General features: G+C 40.2%; 1 protein-coding gene across 2 annotated transcripts in view; it reads left to right on the forward strand.

Annotated features, from left to right (window-relative positions):
- Nucleotides 1-20,671, forward strand: part of celsr3 (cadherin, EGF LAG seven-pass G-type receptor 3) — a 109,421-nt gene that overhangs the window by 43,179 nt on the left and 45,571 nt on the right. The window contains exons 4-14 of one of the 2 annotated variants that reach the window (XM_067591664.1): nt 3,432-3,654; nt 8,653-8,768; nt 9,570-9,658; nt 9,982-9,996; nt 10,404-10,561; nt 13,147-13,310; nt 13,582-13,707; nt 14,925-15,094; nt 15,912-16,097; nt 18,113-18,223; nt 18,416-18,584. In XM_067591664.1, the coding sequence (XP_067447765.1) occupies nt 3,432-3,654; nt 8,653-8,768; nt 9,570-9,658; nt 9,982-9,996; nt 10,404-10,561; nt 13,147-13,310; nt 13,582-13,707; nt 14,925-15,094; nt 15,912-16,097; nt 18,113-18,223; nt 18,416-18,584 (1,527 nt within the window). The remainder of the gene's footprint in view (nt 1-3,431; nt 3,655-8,652; nt 8,769-9,569; nt 9,659-9,981; nt 9,997-10,403; nt 10,562-13,146; nt 13,311-13,581; nt 13,708-14,924; nt 15,095-15,911; nt 16,098-18,112; nt 18,224-18,415; nt 18,585-20,671) is intronic. The other variant, XM_067591665.1, reaches the window with a different exon arrangement.

Below are 20,671 nucleotides of genomic sequence, written 5' to 3' on the forward strand. Positions count from 1 at the left end.
CCTTGGGCTATTGTTAGCTGAGCTGGGTGTGGGACTGTGTGACTGTGTATGTGTGTGTGTGTGTGTGTGTGTGTGTGTGTGTGTGTGTGTGTGTGTGTGTCCTCAGGGTGATTTGGTAGTGTGAGAGAGCATGTTTGTCAGCCAAAACTAGCAGATACCAACTGCCCGGTGGGATGAGGAGGGAGGTGGAGTGGGGAAATGGAGTGGATGAAGAGTACGATGGACCGGACAGACGAATAAACTGAGTGATCAAGGAAGCGAGTAATGGACGGGGAAATTTAAATTCTGAGGAAATGAGGGAGAAAAGAATTAGAGAAAAGAAACATGGGGGGTCATCGGACGGACGGAGGCAAATAATGAAAGCACTGAGTAATGAGCTGAGATTTAGAGAGCGTGCGTGGACATGTTTGTGAGTGCGGAGTGTTTTTTGAAAGCAAGCAAGGTCAGAATCATGAGTGTAATAAAAGCTTCCTTTGCTCACTGTCTTCAAAGCCGAATGCTTTCAGTTTGGGCAGTTTGGGTGATAGATGGATGATGAAGAGATGAAGGAAAAGACAGATGGAGGGTCATTTCAAGCAGTTTATACCCTTGATTCTTGTACTAGCGCTTAATGTTTTTCCACTACTGTGCGGCTCAGTTTGTGTTGTACGTGTCACAGATAGTCAGTATCAGAGTGTGTCAAACATAACTGTGTGTGTGTGTGTGTGTGTGTGTGCTTTTCCAGCCTTTCCATCAATGTGTCTTTGTCTGGATGACTTGTGAATTTATGTGTGTGTGGTCATGACTTGCCCTCAGGTGTATGTGTGTGTGTGTGTGTGTCTGTGTTTTGACTGCGTGCGAAAGATTGTCAGTGTGCGTCCGTGTCTGGTGTGTGTCAGATTATATTTGTATCTATACGATCATGAGGAAAGGTGAAGGCTTTTATTGACATATAACTGCAGTACGTCATGTGTGTGTGTGTGTGTGTGTGTGTGTGTGTGTGTGTGTGTGGCTGTTCAGATGTGAGGACTCTGCCAGTGGGTACTTTGGCATCTAAAAGCAGCACAAACAAAGTGCCAACAGAGACAGCTACAAGATAAAAGCCGACAGCCTCGAGGGCAGGGGCAATGATCCGTGTGTGTGTTTGTGTTTATGTTTGTTTGTGTTTGTGTGTGTGTGTGTGTGTGAGAGAGAGAGAAAGAAATAAGACAGAAATATGAAAGAATTCTTTTTAGAAACTGTGTGTTTATGTCTTTGAGAAAGGAAAAAAAACCTGTATTTGGTCTATTATTAATGTGTATGCATTTTGTTTTGTTTGTTTGTTATCTTAGTGTGTGTGTTTGAAGCCGTCAGCAGGTTCTAAAGTGGGTCCTTAAGGAGCCATCTGTCTTAAGGCTAGTTTCAAACCCCGTCTGCTCTGTTTATGTGGAGGGCACTGGGCGCGGGTGTTTTTGTGTGCAGCTGCTAAATGTCAAACAATGTGTGTGTCCAAATACGCTCAAGGAGAGGTGAAAAAAAAAAAGAGGGTGAACATGTACTCCAGTATACCAGTCTATTTGGGTGGATTTGTGTGTGTGTGTGTGTGTGTGTGTGTGTGTGTGTGTGTTACATGGGAGTTTCTGCCTCTTGAGACACTTCAGACTGGAGCTTTTTTGACTGGCAGCCAAATCTCAGTTTGTTTTCGTCTGCAGATTTGTTTGTGTTGTTTTTTTTGTTGTCCACACACTTCTAAAGCAACAGAGTTGCAGTGGGGAAAAAATACTTTTTTTCTCTTTTCTCTTGTATAAATGATTCAAAATACTGTACATCTATCTATCATACTATCGTATGCTGCCAGGTGAAATCTTACACCTCTAATTTAGCTGATTTTTGTGTTTATTTGACTGTATGTCTGTTTGATTGTAACAGTGAGTCATCTGTAACAGTTACTCCTGGTCCTCAAGAATCAGCACCTGCTGCTCCTACCGTCTAATCAAGAGTTAATTTACATGTAAAGCGTCTGGTGAATGCATTTGACTGCCTGATAGAAAAGAAATACAGCAGCACTGTTAATCTGTGGGCATGGAGTAAAATGGAGTAAGAGCCACTGTTTTATAGGTTGTAGCGATTTCAAGATCCTTACGTTAAGTAGCCTCCTTCAACACCTACAGAACTGAGAAGGCATGTTGAAGGTCCTCAAAGCAACAGGATCTAGCTGATTGCATCTCTGTAACCTTCCACGTCAAAGTAACTGAAAAGACACAGTCAGCTGTTTGTTTACAGGACCTGATCATTTTCCTGATCATTTGCCCCACTGATAACTACTTAATAACTACATCAGATATGCTCATTAATTCACAGATTTTAGATTCTATTAAGTTTGTCTTGTCTATTTTCATAATGTCCTTTGTGACATTTTTCATGAACAGCCCTTTTTACTTCAGATTTGAGGGTCTTTCAGGGTTTCACTCATAAACAACCTGCTGAGTTATCAAGCTAAGGTAACTCAGCAGTTAACGAGCTGACTTCAGCGGTTAACAATTGAACTCAACAGTTATCAACCTGACTTCTGCAGCTAACAATGTAGGCTAATTTGACATTCATTAATTTGAGCTGCAATGTTCACCTCAGCCACGAAGGAGAGATGAGGGTTAGAAGAGTCAGACTAGGTTTGTGCAACAGCAGATGTACATCGACAAGGTGCATGTTTGATGTTGTAGGTTGGCAGTAGCAGAAAATTTAAGGCGGAAATTTAGTACCTTGCTCAAGAAGAGTATTTTAACAGTGATAAAATATTGTTCAAATAAGATGTGCTAGGGTTAAAAAAAAAAAAAAAGTTCCCACACTGTATGACACTGTCTGATACATATTCAGTATCAGCTTCTACAAGCACATCATTTAACTTACAGTATGTCATACTTATAGCTTAATGAGTAAAATATTGAAATCAAGGCAATATTTTGTCTCAACCATCATTTAAATTCAGCATGTAAACCACAGGATCTTGACTAGAATTTAAAGTGAAACTCTGTGGGTTTGAGCCATGCTCGGCTGCACCGCATGTGTTTGTTTTGATTGACTTGCCAATGAATGCAGTGAGGTCAGACCTTATGAAAATTAATTGCCTGAAGTCGCTGGGAAACAAGGACCAAAAATGTCCAGACACTGATGGGAAAATCTGCCTTTTTTTAATCTCCAATCCTTTTGTTGATACATTAAATGATGCCTTTAAATGTTCATATCTATATGTACAGTACATGTACATCTTTATGCTAAACTGTTGTGTGGATATTCTGTGAATATAATTTAATTATGTGGTTTTGATCTAGATAATTTGTGGGTTTTTTTGTTGCTGTTGTTGTAAAGTTAATACCTTTGGGCTTTCCTGTGTGACTCTTAAATGTCTGCTATTGTGAAAATGTGATTGTATTTTTTGATGTCGTTGAATGATTTGTTTTATTTTTACTCCCCAGGTGACCGATGTGAGTTTGACCGGCGGCAGGGCAGGTGTGTGCCAGGAGTGTGTCGTAATGGAGGGACGTGTCGGGAGCTTTCAGGTGGGGGTTTCCGCTGCGAGTGTCCCGCAGGGGGCTACGAGAGACCATACTGCACCGTCACTGCCCGGTCCTTCCCACCCAAATCCTTCGCCATGTTCCGGGGCCTCAGACAGAGATTTCACCTCTCCATCTCATTGACGTGAGTACATGTAATAAATGGAAAGTCTTAACTTTTTCTTCTTAAAATTTCTAAATTTGCCTTTTGTCTTCTGTTCTACTTTCTCTTTTTAACTCTTTGTTCCTTCGTTACTTTTAGTTCCCATCCCTCCTCATCCAGTCTCCCTCAGACACAGATCCATAACCACACCTCTTTGATTCTCAGTTCTCTCCCTCTTACAGAGTCTCTCTCCTCTTTGCTTTAATCTATTTATTTCATCTCTGTCTCAGAGATCGATCCTATTATTCATGGTTTCTTTCTCTGCTGCCTCCATCTCCCTCTCCAATGAGAAGTGTGATTTCTCCTGTCTCTCCTCTTTCATCTGTCAATTTGCTGGTTTCAGTAACATCTCCTTTGCTCTCGCTCTTTCCACTCTTCTTATCTTGAAACTTATCACCCTTATATTCTCCTCTCTCAGTCTTTTGCCTGTTTCAGCAAAGGCTGTGTTTCTTGTGACCTCATGCTCTCTCGAAAAGTCTTCCAGTTACCCACCCAGTCCAAAAACAGCCTTTCAGTCAGAGTAAGCAATAACGTAAGTTCAAATGCCAAATTAAATGCAGGTTTTCCTACAAAAAACTACATTGATGTAGCAGAAAAGGATCATTTTGGCACTTTAAACCAAGCGTACTCTTAGACTTTTTGCCAGGTCTTTTAAATGTTGGAGTACTGGACTACATGGAGTCTGAAGGGGCAGGTGAGTGAGACCAGATTTGCTTTACATGCTACCCAGCCATGGTCTCTAAGCTCATTATATTTGGTTTTAGATTTTATACCTGGGCATAAATGTAATGTGAATGTTACTGCAGAGGTCAGTGATCGTCTGCGTACTTTAGATCCTTTGTCTCTCTTGCGCACCACCATCATATCTCTGCCGCTCCTTCGCCTCGTGACATTCTGAGTGGTCGTCCATGGGAGATCTGAAGTGGTCCTTAAGAGTGGTCAGGCAGGGTTATAGGATGGTTGCCATGGGTGATGTCGTCTAATGATAGTTGCTAAGGTGACGTTACCCATGGGGTTGTTGCTAGGCTGATGTGGCCACCATGGAGTGGTTGCTATGAGACATTGCGGCCATGGTATTCTTGCCAAATGAGCTTCTGTGCATTGATGGCGTGTAAAGGCACTACATGGTGTAAGTTCCATTGATTTGTGACCGTCAGTGAAGTAATGACGGTGAGTCAAGGAATAAAGTGCGATGTGACGCTCACTTACTGAGCTTTTACAAGGCTCCTCTGGAAGACTAATGAAGGCAAATGTTGGGAGAGAGGAAATACAAGATTCCTCTTATCTTGATGTTTGATGGTTTAAATTCCCGAACTGGCTGCGAAAGTCTGGGCGAGGAAAGTGAGTAATGTTTTCTTTCCTTTCAACAACTACAATCAAGGTGCCCTTGAGGAAGGCAGGGATGTTGCTGAACAAGTACTGTCTGGAGTTTTTTAGCATCACCTTCAGTCGAACATATTTACATCTGGGAGCTTCGCAGGTCAATGTTTGTCTACTGGATCAACTAGAAATATAGTGCCTTGCTCAGGGGCACCACAACACAATCAAATACATGTTGTTTAAAGTATTGATCCTATTCCCATCCCTATTGTTGCAGGATAAATTTACTTTCATGTTATCTAAACCAACTCTGAAGTGTTCAACTGTAGATACACATAACTCTGACTGTCAGCCTTCTTCCCCTGACGTCATTGTTTTATTTAGCATCCTATTGGCTGCTAGCTACACTCCCTGGCCTGATTTCCACATCGGGTCTGAACAGGACTTAATCATTATTCATGTCACTCACTTTCTCCCAAAGCATTTTATTTTCCCTTGCAAAAAAAATTTAATCTCTCACCTAAAAGCTGCTTCTGAGGTTTTGCCAGTTTTGCCAGTCTGCCTGAGAAAGTGGTTCTGTTCTCTATGGCTGTGACAGTATACATATGTCTTTACTGCAAGATTGTAGTGTTTGTATGTGTAAACTGGCTGAGGAGGTGTGTGTGTATGTGTGTGAGGGTGCTGCAGCTATGTTTGAAATTGTCGTCAGCCGTTGAGCAGATAGATTTTGAGAGAAAGAAATTCTAATGAAAGTCTTCATGAGGTTCAAGCCCTCAGGAGAAACAGATATTAGGCTACATATATTAAATATATGTAATATCACATACACATAATATGTGTATGTTTGTTTGTTCACATGTAGTTCTTTACCTTCAAATAATACATTTATACAACACATAATACAACATTTATATAACATCACAATTACATAATACAACAAGATCAGACATACTGTTCATATACCATTTGCTGTTTGGATTTATTTACTTCAGCTCCTCTGTGTCTCCGGTTCAGTGACTCCACTCAGTCTCCATTTACTCTGGTGAAGCTCAGGTTACTCTTCTTTTCAGCTATTTCTGTTGGCTTAAAGAGATTGGATCTGCATACCTCAGCATAAGATAAGATGACCCAGTGTTGCTGGAAGTACAGCAGAGCCAAGCAAACAAGACACATGTCCTTTATTGAATAACCCTGTGTTTATTTTTTGACAGCAGCGACATACTCAGATAACAGGAGGAAAGTATATAGTTGTAGTGATGGAAATGGGGATAAAATGCTGTTTTCCATGGTAAATTAGCACACACAGAAATGCATCTATAGTTATATTCACACCAATCTCTGGTGGATGTTTAAACCATGGATTTATAATTCAGGTATCTAATTCAATGCAAAGTAGGAATACTGTTGTCCAAGGACTTGAGTTTAAGCCAGGAGTCTGTAAAGAAACACATTTAAAACCTCTCAGCTCCATAACCCTATAACTGAATCTGACCTCCTGCATCTGGAGACTTACTCACTAGCAGGGTGGGGTTGAATTCAGTTTTAATGCTTTTAAAGGTTCCTGTAAGGAGAGAAGCTCGAAAGGAGAATTTGCAGAGCCTGGCAAGATAACAGGATGACAGATTGGATAATTTGAGTGCACAACTTCCCAAGCTTTAATTAATAATATATGTGTGCGAGAATCAGTAATTCATCTCTTGGATTACTAGTTTGATTACTAGCACAAATTTCAACTTTTCTTCAAAGAAGTAAAAACAGTCAGTCAATTTCCTTCAGTCAGCTTTAATTATCAAAACAAAACCAGATGAAAGTACTTTTTAAAGTGGACATTTATTGCAGTGGGAATCTTTCTGTATCTTGTTGCCAGGAGAGAAGATTTGTCATCAGTGCTGTAGTGTCAAACAGTGCTTTTGATCAGGCTGTGTTGGCTTGGCAGCCTTGGCTTCAGTGTGTCCCCATGGCCTTGCTATAGAAAACAGGCTATTGCATGACTCTGAGCAGCTGGAGGGAGTGGAAGGCTGCAGTAATATGGTTTACCCTTGTGCCTCACTGGGGACATTTTTGGCTTTTTAATTTGCAATATTTCAATCATTTTGTGTTAATGCATGAGGCATACATCTTGACTGTTTTTTCTTAATTTTGGAAGTTCAACCTCAGCTCCTATAATAAGTCTATAATAAACTGTTCAGCCAAAATAAAGATCCTTATGGACAGAAATGTCCCCATTTAAAACCATTAAAACTGTAATTTTTGATCCCATGGCCATTACAGCATAAAATCATGCATTCTATTATATCAGGCTTTCAATCTAGAGCCCTGGCTTCAAAATTGTAGTTTTTATTATTTTCCACCAGATTGAGCCATTTTCTCATGTTTGCCCTGTGGGGCAAATACATGCTATTTTCCTGGATTTCACTTGGGGCTTTGCTGCTGCAGTATGGAGGCTGCAGGCCAATGTAGCAAATGTATGCAACCAAAATGATGTGTGTGCGTTGATATGGATGTGGTGTGTGTATGCGTGTGTGTATGCGTGCGTGTGTGTGTGTGTGTGTGTATGCAAGAGATAGAAATGATATGGTACTTAAAGACACAGTTCCCCCCTCCCTGTCTCTCTCCCTCAAAAACTGGCATTGAAAGGGTTAAAATTCTGAAAATGAATGAATATTTTGTCGTTGTGATCAGGACTGATGTTTGTTAAAAAATTTAACTCAGTGTAAGTGGAAAATAATATTAATATATATTTCTATGGCGCAGACATGTTTGTATGGAGCCCCCCAAGGGTGAGATTTTTTTTTAGGTTGCCTCGCAATATGTTTTGCATTCTCATGTTTCCTCAGTGAAACCCCTCTGGGAGACAGCTTGTTCATAATCAAGCAGACATCCCCTTTTCTTAGTCATAGGCCGTACTTTCTACATTTAGAATACATCCATCTGTATCTGTGCTGTTGTCCTGGATACAGTAATTGGTCACGAATGAAACCAACAGCATCCTGCAGATTACTGTACTGCTTTCTTCCAGAGAGACCTCTTGATCTAAGAATTTGTTTAAGTTTACTTTCACTAATTACGTAACCATACCTATTGAGCAGTAGTACTATATCAGCATACTTAATACCCAGTTCAAAGTAAAATTCAATGAGCTGATCCATACTGGGGAGTTGCGCTGGGAGCAGCTGAGCAGAAATAGACATATGGCTCCGAAGGAATGGAAGAATAAAAGTATTGTGAGAGAACACACAAAAAAAAAAAAATCTCACCATGACCCTTGTTTTTGTCCTTTAATGACATCAGTGCAACTTTTTTTTAAGGTGAGGCACAAGGGTTAACTCAGATACAGTTTGATTACCTTTTGTTCTCTCATGTTTAGCCTGTATGAGGAGGCTTGCAGGAGTCTGTTTGGTTTTGCTGTTTGAAATTAGGTTTTGTATGTCTCATTATATCCGGGGTGAATGTTGCCAGCCAATTAACCCAGCCAAGAGTCTCATCTGAAAATGTATCAACGTATCATACAATATTACTGGAGTTATTTGTATATTATCATGATACAAAAATGTAGAAATATACAGTAGAAGTATAATAATACTCATATTGCATACAGTATATATACAGTATAAACTTATTATGGACATGGGTGTCTGTGTATGTGTGTGCATTTTCTAGTTTTGCCACCCTGGAGAACAGCGGTCTTCTCTTCTATAATGGACGCTTCAACGAGAAACATGACTTCATCGCTTTGGAGATCCAAGAAGGACAAGTGGTGCTTAAATATTCCACAGGTACTGTATGTGTGTGTGTGTGTCTTTGCACTTGCATATTATTCTATTTATACGATCCCTTTATTCTCACAAGGAGAGAAAGATGAGGACAATCTTTCACATTTTTCTCTCAAAGGCTGTCTGACATTTCTTTATGGAACCTTTTTAGGTTTAGGAGTAGAAATGGGATTAGATTAGGATACAGATTAAAGTTAGACATGTACTGGAGAGCATTTAGATTTAAATTTGGCACTGTGAGAAAATCCTGGTATCCCTCACCATGACATGAGATCTATTTATTTAAGTCTACGTTGCAGACATGGAGAAATGCCATCACCGTCATCTTACACCAAGAAAATTTAGACTAATTATGTTAGATCAGATTAAATTAGATTAGATAGTTAAGATAAGGTATGGGGTTGAAATTGGCTGTGCTAAAGTTTCAGCTAATTTGGTCGGCCACTGCTTCAATCAAAGCCAAATTAGGATCTCATTACGTTCGTACTCTTGTGATCTCGGTGGAGTCCCAGGTTAATTTCAGTTGAAGTACTTTATATTGTACAGACTTGTGGTCTCAAGGAGTGAATACTGCCAGTCAGGGTCCTCACAAATAGAACAGTAGGTATTTATATATGTACAGTATATATGTTTGGTGCTTTTATATACATTAAAATGTAAAAACAACTGACAAAAAGTCAAATAAGTGATGGGAGAGTTATAATTACAGAGAACAGTAGTTATCAGTTGTCTTTAAAGATCCATTTGTTATGAACCTTATAGAATTATTACACTTTGACACAAACTTCATCCATCCGCCTGCAGGTGAATCGTCCACTCAGGTGAGTCCCTTCCTGCCCGGCGGCGTGAGTGACGGCAACTGGCATACAGTTCACATCCACTACTACAACAAGGTGGGTTTACATCTCAATTTGTTTGTGTGTACAGACCTTTTTGATTTTGGATCTTTTGATCTTACATTTTGCATTACTAATGTTGGTTTGACGAGTTATCTTCTGAAGTGTTTCGGTTGTGATAGTTTGCATTTTACTTATTTGTACATCTGATGCGTCTGCAGAAATGTTTCTCAGCCTTCATGCCAACAAAGCACTTTGAAACGAGCTGAAATGTTTGTGCGTGCATACCATTATGTGGGCGTTTGCTTGTCACCATTTTATTCATTCATATTCGCCGTACATCTCCTTTAATTTTCTTCATATTTTTTCATTTTCCTCAGCCAGCTACACGCTATGTGAGTATGAGTGTGTGTCAGAGTGCACATACAGTACACTCCCCTCTCGCTTTCTCTTTCTGTGTCTCCTCCTGTCTTTCTTTCTTTTACCCAGCAGACAGTAAGCGAAGAGTGTGTGTGTGTTGTCTATCTCCTCCACTGTTTCCTTACCCATATGAGTCTGTTATTGCTTGTCTTACTAACTCAAATTTTTCCCCTTTTCTTTCTAACATCACCTACAGTGTAGATATTGAATATAGTCTGATGTGTTTTTTGTAACTGTTATTTTGTGTAAATTACCTTGTGCGGTGTATGATTGTAGATTTAGTAAGTGCTCTTTATATTTCTTGCATGTCTGGTGTCATGGTGTTTCTTTTTTTGTTGTTTCTTTGGATACTGTATTCAATCTCGTGTATGTGTGTGTTCAGCCTAAACGAAGTATGAGCGGCGAGGCCCAGGGTCCGTCAGATGAGAAGATCGCCGTGGTGAGCGTCGACGACTGTGATACGGCGTTGTCGCTTCGCTTCGGTACGCAGCTCGGAAACTACAGCTGTGCTGCACAAGGCAAACAGACCAGCAGCAAGAAGTGAGTTTACCTTTCTTTCAGCTGTCCGTCTTTTTTTTCAACCTGTATTTATACCTCTGGCTTCTTTAAGTTTGGTGAATTGAAGGTGCTACACATCTGGAATATTGCCACAGTAAATTCATGATATGCCTGTAAATGAAAATAATTTGTCTGGTCCTTAAGTACAATTACTTGACAAATATGACCCACAGCATGATCACAGATCCTTGGACTGACAAAATTAATCACAGGCTGCACAATGATTGTTAATGGCCAGTTTTACTATGACTTAAAAAGCGTCTGTGAAGTAAATCTGCCCCATAGATCTCTATCTTGAGAGCAAAAGTCTCTGAATTGTAACTGACTCTAAGCTGTGGTCGGCTTTTAAACAACATCTGTGGATAATTTAACAAATATTCAAAGACAATTTTCACCAAGTAGAAAGTCAATGAAGCAGGTCAGTGTGTGTAGGAGCACACTGGCAGCTGTTGGTGCGTAGGTTGCTAGATTATGAGTATAAAATGGTAAATAATGTAGAGTGATAGTTGAAGATTAGTGGTAGAGATATTGGCTTTGAATTCGAATACATGTCAGCCAATCGCAAAAAAAAGTTTGGAACTAACTCTTGTATAGACACCTTAGCTTATGTTCTTATTTCATCAGCAGCTTCTCATGTTCCTCTCTTCATAAGATCTCAGTCATTTTGCCTTCTTTTCTGCCCCGGGTCCCCAAGATGACATGTATAATGGCAGTTGCTTGCTATGATGGAACAAAATGTGACGAGTGAACGTATATTAACATGGAACAGAGAGAGTGATCCACTGCAAATGTTGCTGTCTATACAGACTTAAGGGGCCATTCTCCTAAAAACTAGTTGTAAAGTTTCACCTTTACGGATTCCGAACTGCAAAGTTTCAACCCATTTAAGGCCTGTAAGCAGATCACTGTTACAAAGTACAAGTAACATATGATTTAAGGCAGATTTACACAGCCTAATCTGTTAAAATCCTGCTCACACTCTGACTAGGACTGTAGCTGTTGGAAAATATTTTTGGTGAATGTCAGATCATGGTGAAGAGATGACTAGAGGAATAATCTGCAGGGACCTTATGCTTTAATGAGGCACGACTGTTCGACATCTTCATGCTCCTTCATGTCTGTCTGTACTGTATCTGTTTGACGGCCTCATTACACATCGTCTCATCCTGTGTGGTGCTCATGTCCGTTTCTTTCTCTCCGTCTGTTTCTCTCGTATATACAAGCGAAACATTTAAATTGACAGCTTTAAATCCACCCAGTGCTTTGAAGTTCTGTTTGACCTTGTCAAAGTTTTGTTGCCCGGTCTACTTGTGTTGTGTGCCTACTAATCAACATGTCTCCATGTACGCCAACAAGTGCGTAACACACACTCAAAAAGCAGCCTGTCATAGTGTTGATGTCTGGCCTCGCCTCTGTAAGCCGTAATCACGTTGGCTGTGTTCTGTCAGCGCTAAGTGAGGCTGAGAGAAGGGAAGACAGATCAAAGACGAAGGCCAAAGACTAACGCTTCGACACTCTCTTCCTCCGCTCGCTCTCCATTTCTCCATTAACATCTCGCCCTCCACTTACTCAGTCTTGACATCCGCCTCTAATGATGCTCTCTGTTGATAGTCGCTGTAACTTGCACTTAATCTCTTGTTTGTTCGTCTCCGCTGCCTTGTATCTCTTTTGACTTCCTCTCTGTTCAATTCCGCTCATCTTCTTCTACTGCCGTTTATTGACGGGACGTGCAGCCAAAGTGAGCTAAAAAGAAAAACCTCAACCCACATCGGAGGGGAAAAAGATAATGCTCTCCAAATGACAACACAACTGTTTCTGTCTTCTCTTAACTGTTAACTGCTGTCCCCATCATCTTCCTCTTCACATTCCCCCTGTTTCTTTCCTTCCACTCATCTTCCATCTGTCTTGTCATCCGCCCCTACCCTCGCTCTCTCCTGATATTTGCTGTAACTCACACTTAATCTCCTGTTTGTTCATCTGCCTCCCCGGTTGCCTCCACATCTCCTTTTTGTCGTTGCTCGTTTTTGTCTCTGATTTTAAGCTCGTTTTTTGCTTTTTTTTTTTTTGTCAACGTCCCCTAACGTCTTCCTCCATGTATTCCTGTCTCTGTTCTTCATCTGCCTTGTCATCCACCTTTACCTCCCTCCTGATATTTGCTGTAACTCAAATTTAATCTCCTGTTTGTTCATCTGTCTCTCCGTCTGTCTCCTTTTCGTTCTCATCTTTTCAATTTCTCTCTTCCCCTGCTGTTTCCCCTGCTGTTTCGTCATCATCATGATCTAATTTCTCCTCAACATGTTTCTCCTCAACATCCACTATAATTCTCTGATTCTTGTTCCTTTTGTCATTTACCTCTGATGGCATATTTAATCTCTGGGTCTCTTTAATCCCCTTGCCTCTTGCATACCCTCCTTTCATGTTTTTTTTTTTTTTTACTTTCTTACCCTTCCTGCCTTCCTTCTTCCCTCTCCTCCCTCCTCCCTAACATGCTTGAGGGATAATCCTCTATTCCTTTTTTATCCTTCCTTTCCACTCCAAATTTACCTTTCTTTCTCCTTGTTTCTCAGGTCTCTGGACCTGACTGGTCCGTTGTTTCTGGGAGGAGTTCCCAACGTACCAGACAACTTCCCGTTTGGCACCAGGGAGTTTATCGGCTGTATGAAGGAGCTGCACATTGACAACAAGCCGCTGGACCTGGCTGGGTTTATCGCTAACAATGGAACACTCCCTGGTCAGCACTGCTGAACATATTTTTTTTAAAAACGAGTGATAACACATAAATAACATTTAGGATGTTTACAATGCCCTTGTTTTTGTTAAATAAACTGATACAAATCATGTTAATTAAATGAAGCATGTCTTAGGTGTTGTAAATGTGCTATAAACCACTTGTTAAGTGCTTCAGAATGCTAAAGCAAATAGTAAAGGACCTGAGTGCTCAGTTTGGCTTAACGCTGGATTAACGCTATCGATAACTTGACTGTCTCTGTTGCTTCTTATAGGCTGCAGCGCCAAACTCCCCTTCTGTAAGTCCAACCCCTGTCAGAACGGAGGAACCTGCAGGGTGAGCTGGGAGACTTTCTCCTGTGACTGCCCCCTAGGGTACGGAGGGAAGGACTGCAGCCATGGTGAGAGCTTATATATTTCGGGGTCAATATCAGTGGTGATGACAGTGATCCCGTTTTTAAAAATGTGGCAAACTTTGATCTTCAGTGGCCTTATTTGCTGGCCTCATTAATTAGTGAATAATTTACTGATGTTAAAATGCTCCAGGTAACGTTTACACTTGTACTGTACTATATTTACACATTACTTTTAAATTGGTTAAATTACAGGGGAGAAACTGCTAGAAAGCTGTTATAATGGGCTGCTTCAAGTCAAGTCTAGTTTGTTTTATTTATATAGCACAAAATCACACCAGAAGTTATCTCAGGGCGAGCAGGTCTCGACCTTGCTCTTTAATTTACAGAGACTCAACATTCCCCCATGAAAAAGCACTTGGTGACAGCAGCAAGGAAACACACTTTAATATTTCACACTTTAATACTTCAGAAGTTCACATTCAGCAGTGCTGTGTCATTCATGCCAGTTCACACCTCAGTCTGCAATTTTTTTTCTCCCTTTTTCAAATATTTATTCCTCAGTATAAAAGTGGAACGAATGTTAATGGATGGATGGATGGTTTGATGAGCGACGACCTCTGTGGAGGTGCTGTCAGAGGGAAAGAGAGGGAGTAGATGATAGATGGATATGCAGATAGATTTTTATCTGTTTGTAACCTCCCATTAATTGTGAATATTTACTGAACACTTATGTCTGTTGCACACTGAGACCAATAGTATCATAAAGAATTACTGCATTTATTAACTAGACTTGGACCTAGATAAAGCCTGAGTGATTCACTGCACATTCATGGACATCCTGTAGCCTCCAGTAAGTCAGTACCCATTACTCTCAGTAATTTATATTTACTGACCTGTCTTGATTGGGAGCACAGACGGTCAGCCCTTGGGGAAATCATGTGTGGGATAAAATAGTTTTTTTTTATCTCAAAGAAAAATGTTTGTTCTGAGACTTATTTGTGCTTGTGTGCCTGTCAGTATGACACAATATCCTTATAATGATGGAAAAACCAGTCAACGATATAAAAACAGATTCAGTCCCACAGGGGCTGAGCAAAAACAAACACATACAGTTTGTAAAGCAACGGCGATCAACTTTACTTTGCGAAATTTGACAATTCATGAAATCACGTCAGAGCCCGATCAACAACAGTGACATCCTGAGGCTGTTCGGGATATTGCAGACCTTTTACTCAATTTTGTTTTCTTACCCTCCACCTCAGTGATGCCACACCCTCATCGTTTCCTGGGTAACAGCGCACTCTGGTGGGACCTAAAGAACGACGTAACCATCTCCACGCCCTGGTACCTGGGCTTGGTGTTCAGAACCAGAGCACGAGAGGGAACACTGCTGCAGGCCCAGGCTGGCCAGTACACCAGCCTGCTGTTCCAGGTAGGCGCACACACACACACACACACACACACACACACACACACACACACAGTATGATGCAGTCGTTCATTTCAGTTCATGTTTGTCCTACAATGTATTTGAAAATTGGTGTATTATTGTCAAATTCACTGTGATAGTTTTGTATTAACAAATGTGACCATGTCTGAGATTATTACCAGCACCGTTCTCTCACTCTCTGGCTGATGATGTATATAATTATGTTTTTTTTGGCTCTGCTACGGAGGAACAACATTTTTCTTTCACCTGCCTTCCACCATTGCAAGAAGCTCTGAAAGCTTTTGCTCCATTTATGCTAAAACAGAATTGGCAGCATCTTCTTCCCCTTTATGCCATAAACAATTTATTACAGTGTTTTAAATCAATGCTGCACATTTGAAGCCAAATCTCATTTGGTGGCACAAGATGTAAAATACTGCGTGTGCTGCTAAATGTGTTAGCAATGGTCACGTCGATTATGGGAATTATACGTAATCCTCATGGTTAATGTAGGACTATTTTGTTTTTTGATTAATACTAAATCATCATCTGTCTGTATATTTAAGACAATGATGTCAATGCTGGTATTGTCCTTGAAATTATGTACAGTTTAAATTTCTAAGGCTTCAAAGACAGTATTGAAATAGCAGCATGTAGGCAGGAGTGCTGCCATGACATTGGATTTCACACTACTCCCCCCACCCCAGGTTATTTTCTTGAGTGAATCATGTTTCTTCACCTCATTTTTTTCTCAATTTCTCTTTTTTCTCGTGTTTCTGGTGTGTGTGTACGTGTGTTTCTGTTCCTTCATCTCTCTCAGGTGATAAATGGTCAGCTGGTGTTCTCGGTGACCCGTGGTGCAGCGAGACCGGTGCGTTTGCGGTTGGATCAGGTTCAGGTGGCAGACGGCCGGTGGCATGATCTCCAGCTGGAGCTGCGAGACGTTCGCAGCGGCCGTGAGACACGCTATGTCGCCACGCTACGGCTCGACTTTGGACTCTATCAGGTAAGAGATGCGATACAAACCCTCAAGGAAAAGTTTTAAGGATAGACTGAGATTTTCACCAATAACGACAAATTTAAAAGCAGAGATCCAATTATTTTTTAAGAGCAGCATATCTGCAGATTATAACAACTCTGATAGATTAAAAGCAATAATCTAAATTTAAGTCCTAATAAAGTATTAAAATATTGTACGTGCAGTTATTAGATGACTCATTTTTCTGCTCTGCAGTCACTAATCTTCTTCCCTGCAAGTACAGATTTAAGTTAATAAAGGTTTTCCATGGTTTTCATCATATGTGCTTGACTAAATCAATAAGACTTCATTTCCCTTAACAATTAATTTCCTGGTGCCCTTTTTTTCCCCTAACTCTACTCAGTACTGATTCACAACCTTAATTGACCATGTTCAATTAGAAATAGGCAGCTCTAATTCTTGGATTTGATTTAATTTGGCTGTTTGAAATCTGCAGATACTCTGATGAACAACATTATTCAGGCTAATCAGTAGAGAAGTCTAATTGGAATTGTAAAGGATTTATTATGAATGGAGGCGAGAAATCCTTTTTACATTTAATATCCTGTAATCCGAAATCTGTTCATGTAAACACACTTCCTATCTCACTTCCTGCTGTAAGCTAGTGTCTTTTGTGTGTGTAGTGTATTTTCAAACACAGATTTCCTCAGTCTCTCTAAAATGTGGGCTGGTAATCCTGGTTTCCCTAATATCTAGTGGATTAATAGTTCAGATTGTACTGGATGATTGTTTAATGTGTGTGCGCGCATGTGTTATGTACAGTAAACATGTGACAGTAACATACACTTAGAAAAGCATACGCACTATTATTTTCATCTTTGGCTTTGTTTAAAAAAGAAAACGTCAGTTTTTTGTTTTGTTTTCGAGTTGATTTAATTCTTAATGTGTCTACTGGCAAGTTTTGTGTCTTTCATCTTTTTCTTGTAGCTCACCAGGCTATTCTCTAAGTACATCAAGTAACACACTGAATAAATGTTGCAGAAAGCATGAAATTATTGAACATCATAGCTGCCAGTTAGACAGTAATTAGAAATCGTTTGGCATGTGTGCAGCTATTATCATGGGGGTGGCTGTGGCTTAGAGGTAAATCTGGTCGTCCACCAAATGGAAGATCGGCAGTTCGATCCCCAGCTCTTCCAGTCCGCATGTTGAAGTGTCCTTGAGCAAGATGCTGAACCCCAAATTGCTCCCGAAGGCTGTGCCAACTGTGTGTGAATGATTAGAAACTCCTTCTGATGAGCAGGTTGGCACCTTGCATGGCAGCCTCTGCCATCAGTGTATGAATGTGTGTGTGTGTGTGAATGGGTGAATGTTGCTATGTAGCGTAAAGTGCATTGAGTGGTCAGAAAACTAGAGGGGCGATATATAAGTGCAGTCCATTTATCATCCAGATCTCGGCGTCCATTATACTGAAACACTGATAAATGGGGCTCATTGATTTTGTTTTCATGGTTGTTGCGAGCTAACTTGCCTGTCAACATTGCTTCACAGCGCTGTCAGTGACAGTTCATCATTCCAGCATTGACCTTCTCTACATTGATTATATGTTATTGTTTTCTTTTATTTAATAGACAGGTATTTTCTCCTCCTCCCCTCTGCTCTCTTCTTAGAAAGACATAATCTCCATTATAACCTGACAGCTCTAAGATAGAGTGATCAATGAAAAGATAGAAAAATCATGTCTTTCAGTCGATGATCAGAAAAAAAGAAAAAATCAATAATGCTTTCAGAAACACATTTCTATCTTTTTTATATAATTCTTTTATAATATAATATAATATCTTTTATATCATTTTGATGGTGTACCTTGATATTTTCATATAAAATAAATGACCAACTTTGTTTACGTGGTCAAATAATGGCATTCAAATGTGCTCCTTGTGTATCTCTGTCCAGTATTCAGCTTGCGTACAGCTATTAATAATAATAATCTTTGCCCTTCCTGTCTCCATCTGTCCCTTCTCTTCTCTTCTCACCATTAGGGGACAGTGATAGTGGGAAATGAGATTCATGGTTTGAAGGTGAAACATCTGCATGTGGGAGGAGTGCTTGGCTCCGGAGAGGTTCAGAACGGGATAAGAGGATGCATACAGGTGAGAATGAATGGATAGATGGAAGGATTGTATTTTTAATGTTTATTGATGGATGGGTGGACTGAAGCTGGAAATATTAGCATGTCAGAGATGGAAATGTGCTAAGAAATCAGTCTAGAGTAGCTCAATAAATGCATGAAGCTGCCAACTTCTTGTTTCTAACTTTCTGTAACATAAACTCTCTCTCTGCAGGGCGTTCGATTGGGCGTGCGCCCGGACGCCCCTCCCCTGCCCCGCCCATCCAGAGCTATCAAAGTGGAGACCGGCTGCAATGTTGGCAACCCCTGCGTCTCGTCTCCTTGTCCCGCCCACAGCCGTTGTTCCGACCAATGGGAGCGGCACTCCTGTATATGTGAACCTGGTGAGTGAACAGAAAGATGATGTTGGTGTTTTAAACATGGATGAATGAATGACAAGTGTTTGATAGGAAGATGTATGAATTTACAGTTTGTGGAGTGCTGTTGTTGGCCTGTTAGCCATGCTAGTGTGTGTGCTGTAATATCAGTTTAAGGGTTTGTGTGTTTTATTCCTCCAAAACAAGTAAAATATGTCATCATTAGTCAGTAATGGAAGTAGAATTGCATGCATGCTAACACCCTAGTATTTTGCAAACTCTGGACATTGAATGTGAAAGAAAAGAATCGTGAGAGAAGGTAGTAAAAGATGCCAGCTGACTTAGAGAGAGAGAGGAAAGGGGAGTAATTATAATATGGTCATATCTTCGTAGGTGCCAATGCTCTAACTGGGTTAAACAGATATTTGGGAACGCATAATGAGTTCCCATCCACCTGAGACCGAGAGAAAGAGACTGACTGCAGGCTAACTTCCAAAATCTCCTTAGTCAGGTGAATATAATGAGGCCGAATAAACGTGGAGGAAAAGAACCTGATTAAAGGACAAGTAGAGAAGAGGAGAAGTAGGGGAAGAGAGGAGGGAAAACCGATATAGAGAGAAGTGGAGAAAAGAGAACGCCAAAAAGAGAATAATGGGGAGATGAAAAAGAGGCAGAGGAGGAGCAGAGAGATTAAAAATGTTAATAATTAATGAAGAGAAAAAAGGCGGCAGACAGAAATGTATAATAAACACTAAAAGTTTTGAGGCAAAAGGAAAGAAGAGATGAAGAGAAGAAAGAGGGCATGAGAAAGTCAAATCAAACAGCCTGAAAACACTGGTGGCACGTTTGGGAATAGATCTACACATAGCTGGCATATATGTACATAGAAACTCACAAATCATAGAAGTGAGAGAAAATGAACACGACAGACACATGACAGAGAGTGTGAAAGCGAAGGAGAGGATGAAGAGTGATATTTGATATTTATTAGCGAGTACTGAAGCAACAACTGCAGTTCAGTTCTACAGGTATTGATTAAACAGACGAGACCAACTGAGAAGAGATGATTAAAGGAGATTATTTATATTTATGATTAAAGCAGAGAGGAGACAAGAGATTGGAAAGCAAATTAAGAGAAAAAGAACCACATGAAAGACAAAACCAGGAGAGACGGCGAGAGAGAGAGAGAGATACCCTCTTTCTCAGCATCCATTACCTTCCTTCTCTGCATCTTAACTGGCTCTAAAACTACTTTTCTTATTTTCTCATGAAACTCAAATGTTTCGCTCTCATTAAGTGCGGAATAATGTACAGTTAATTGGTCTTAATATGCAAAGTTTGGGATTTTCCAATGCCACATCTGCAGAAAACAGTGGATGTAACAGAGTATAATGATGCAAATGATGAATGCTACAGGGTGGTAGTGCAACATTAAGCTAACACAAAAGAAAGAAGAAAAATAATGGCTCCCCACTCTCTTTTTGTTGGTATATGAGACTCATAGTTATTTTACCACAATCCGTTGTGGCCAAACCAAGTCTAACTGTAATTTAGGAAGAAAGTTTAAAGGACAGGTTCACAATTTTTCAAGTCTGTCTTAAAACAACAGTCAGGTGCCAAAATGAACACTGAAAGAGGTTTTTTTTCTCCTGTTCATACTGGCTATTAAAACATCCCCTTTTAATAGCCAGATCCCTTTAGCTTATATGAGGCTTCAGCATGGATATCTGCCACATTTACAGTCCTTTAAGGATCAAATTCCCTCTTTGTGTTTCCTCAGACAGTAATTCCCTGTTTAACTGCGGTGGAAGTATAGTAACAAAAAGACTAAAAAGACTAATTTGACTAATTTGGATGGTTGAAGCTTCATATTAGCTTCAGATAAATTTTTAAATACATTTTTTTGCAGAAGGACTGTGGATTTTGTCCCCATCACTTACATTGTAAGTGCATTAAGGGATCTTCTAATGGCCAGTATGAACAGGAGAAATGATTATGGAAAGAAAAACCTATTTCAATGTTCATTTGGGCTCCTGACTGTTGTTTTAAGACAGACTTGAAACATTGTTAACCCGTCCTTTTAAGGAAGAGAATTGAGACAAAGCTTTAAACAC

The sequence above is a fragment of the Thunnus thynnus genome, chromosome 6 (genome assembly GCF_963924715.1).
Source record: "Thunnus thynnus chromosome 6, fThuThy2.1, whole genome shotgun sequence".
NCBI classification, from domain to species: domain Eukaryota; kingdom Metazoa; phylum Chordata; class Actinopteri; order Scombriformes; family Scombridae; genus Thunnus; species Thunnus thynnus.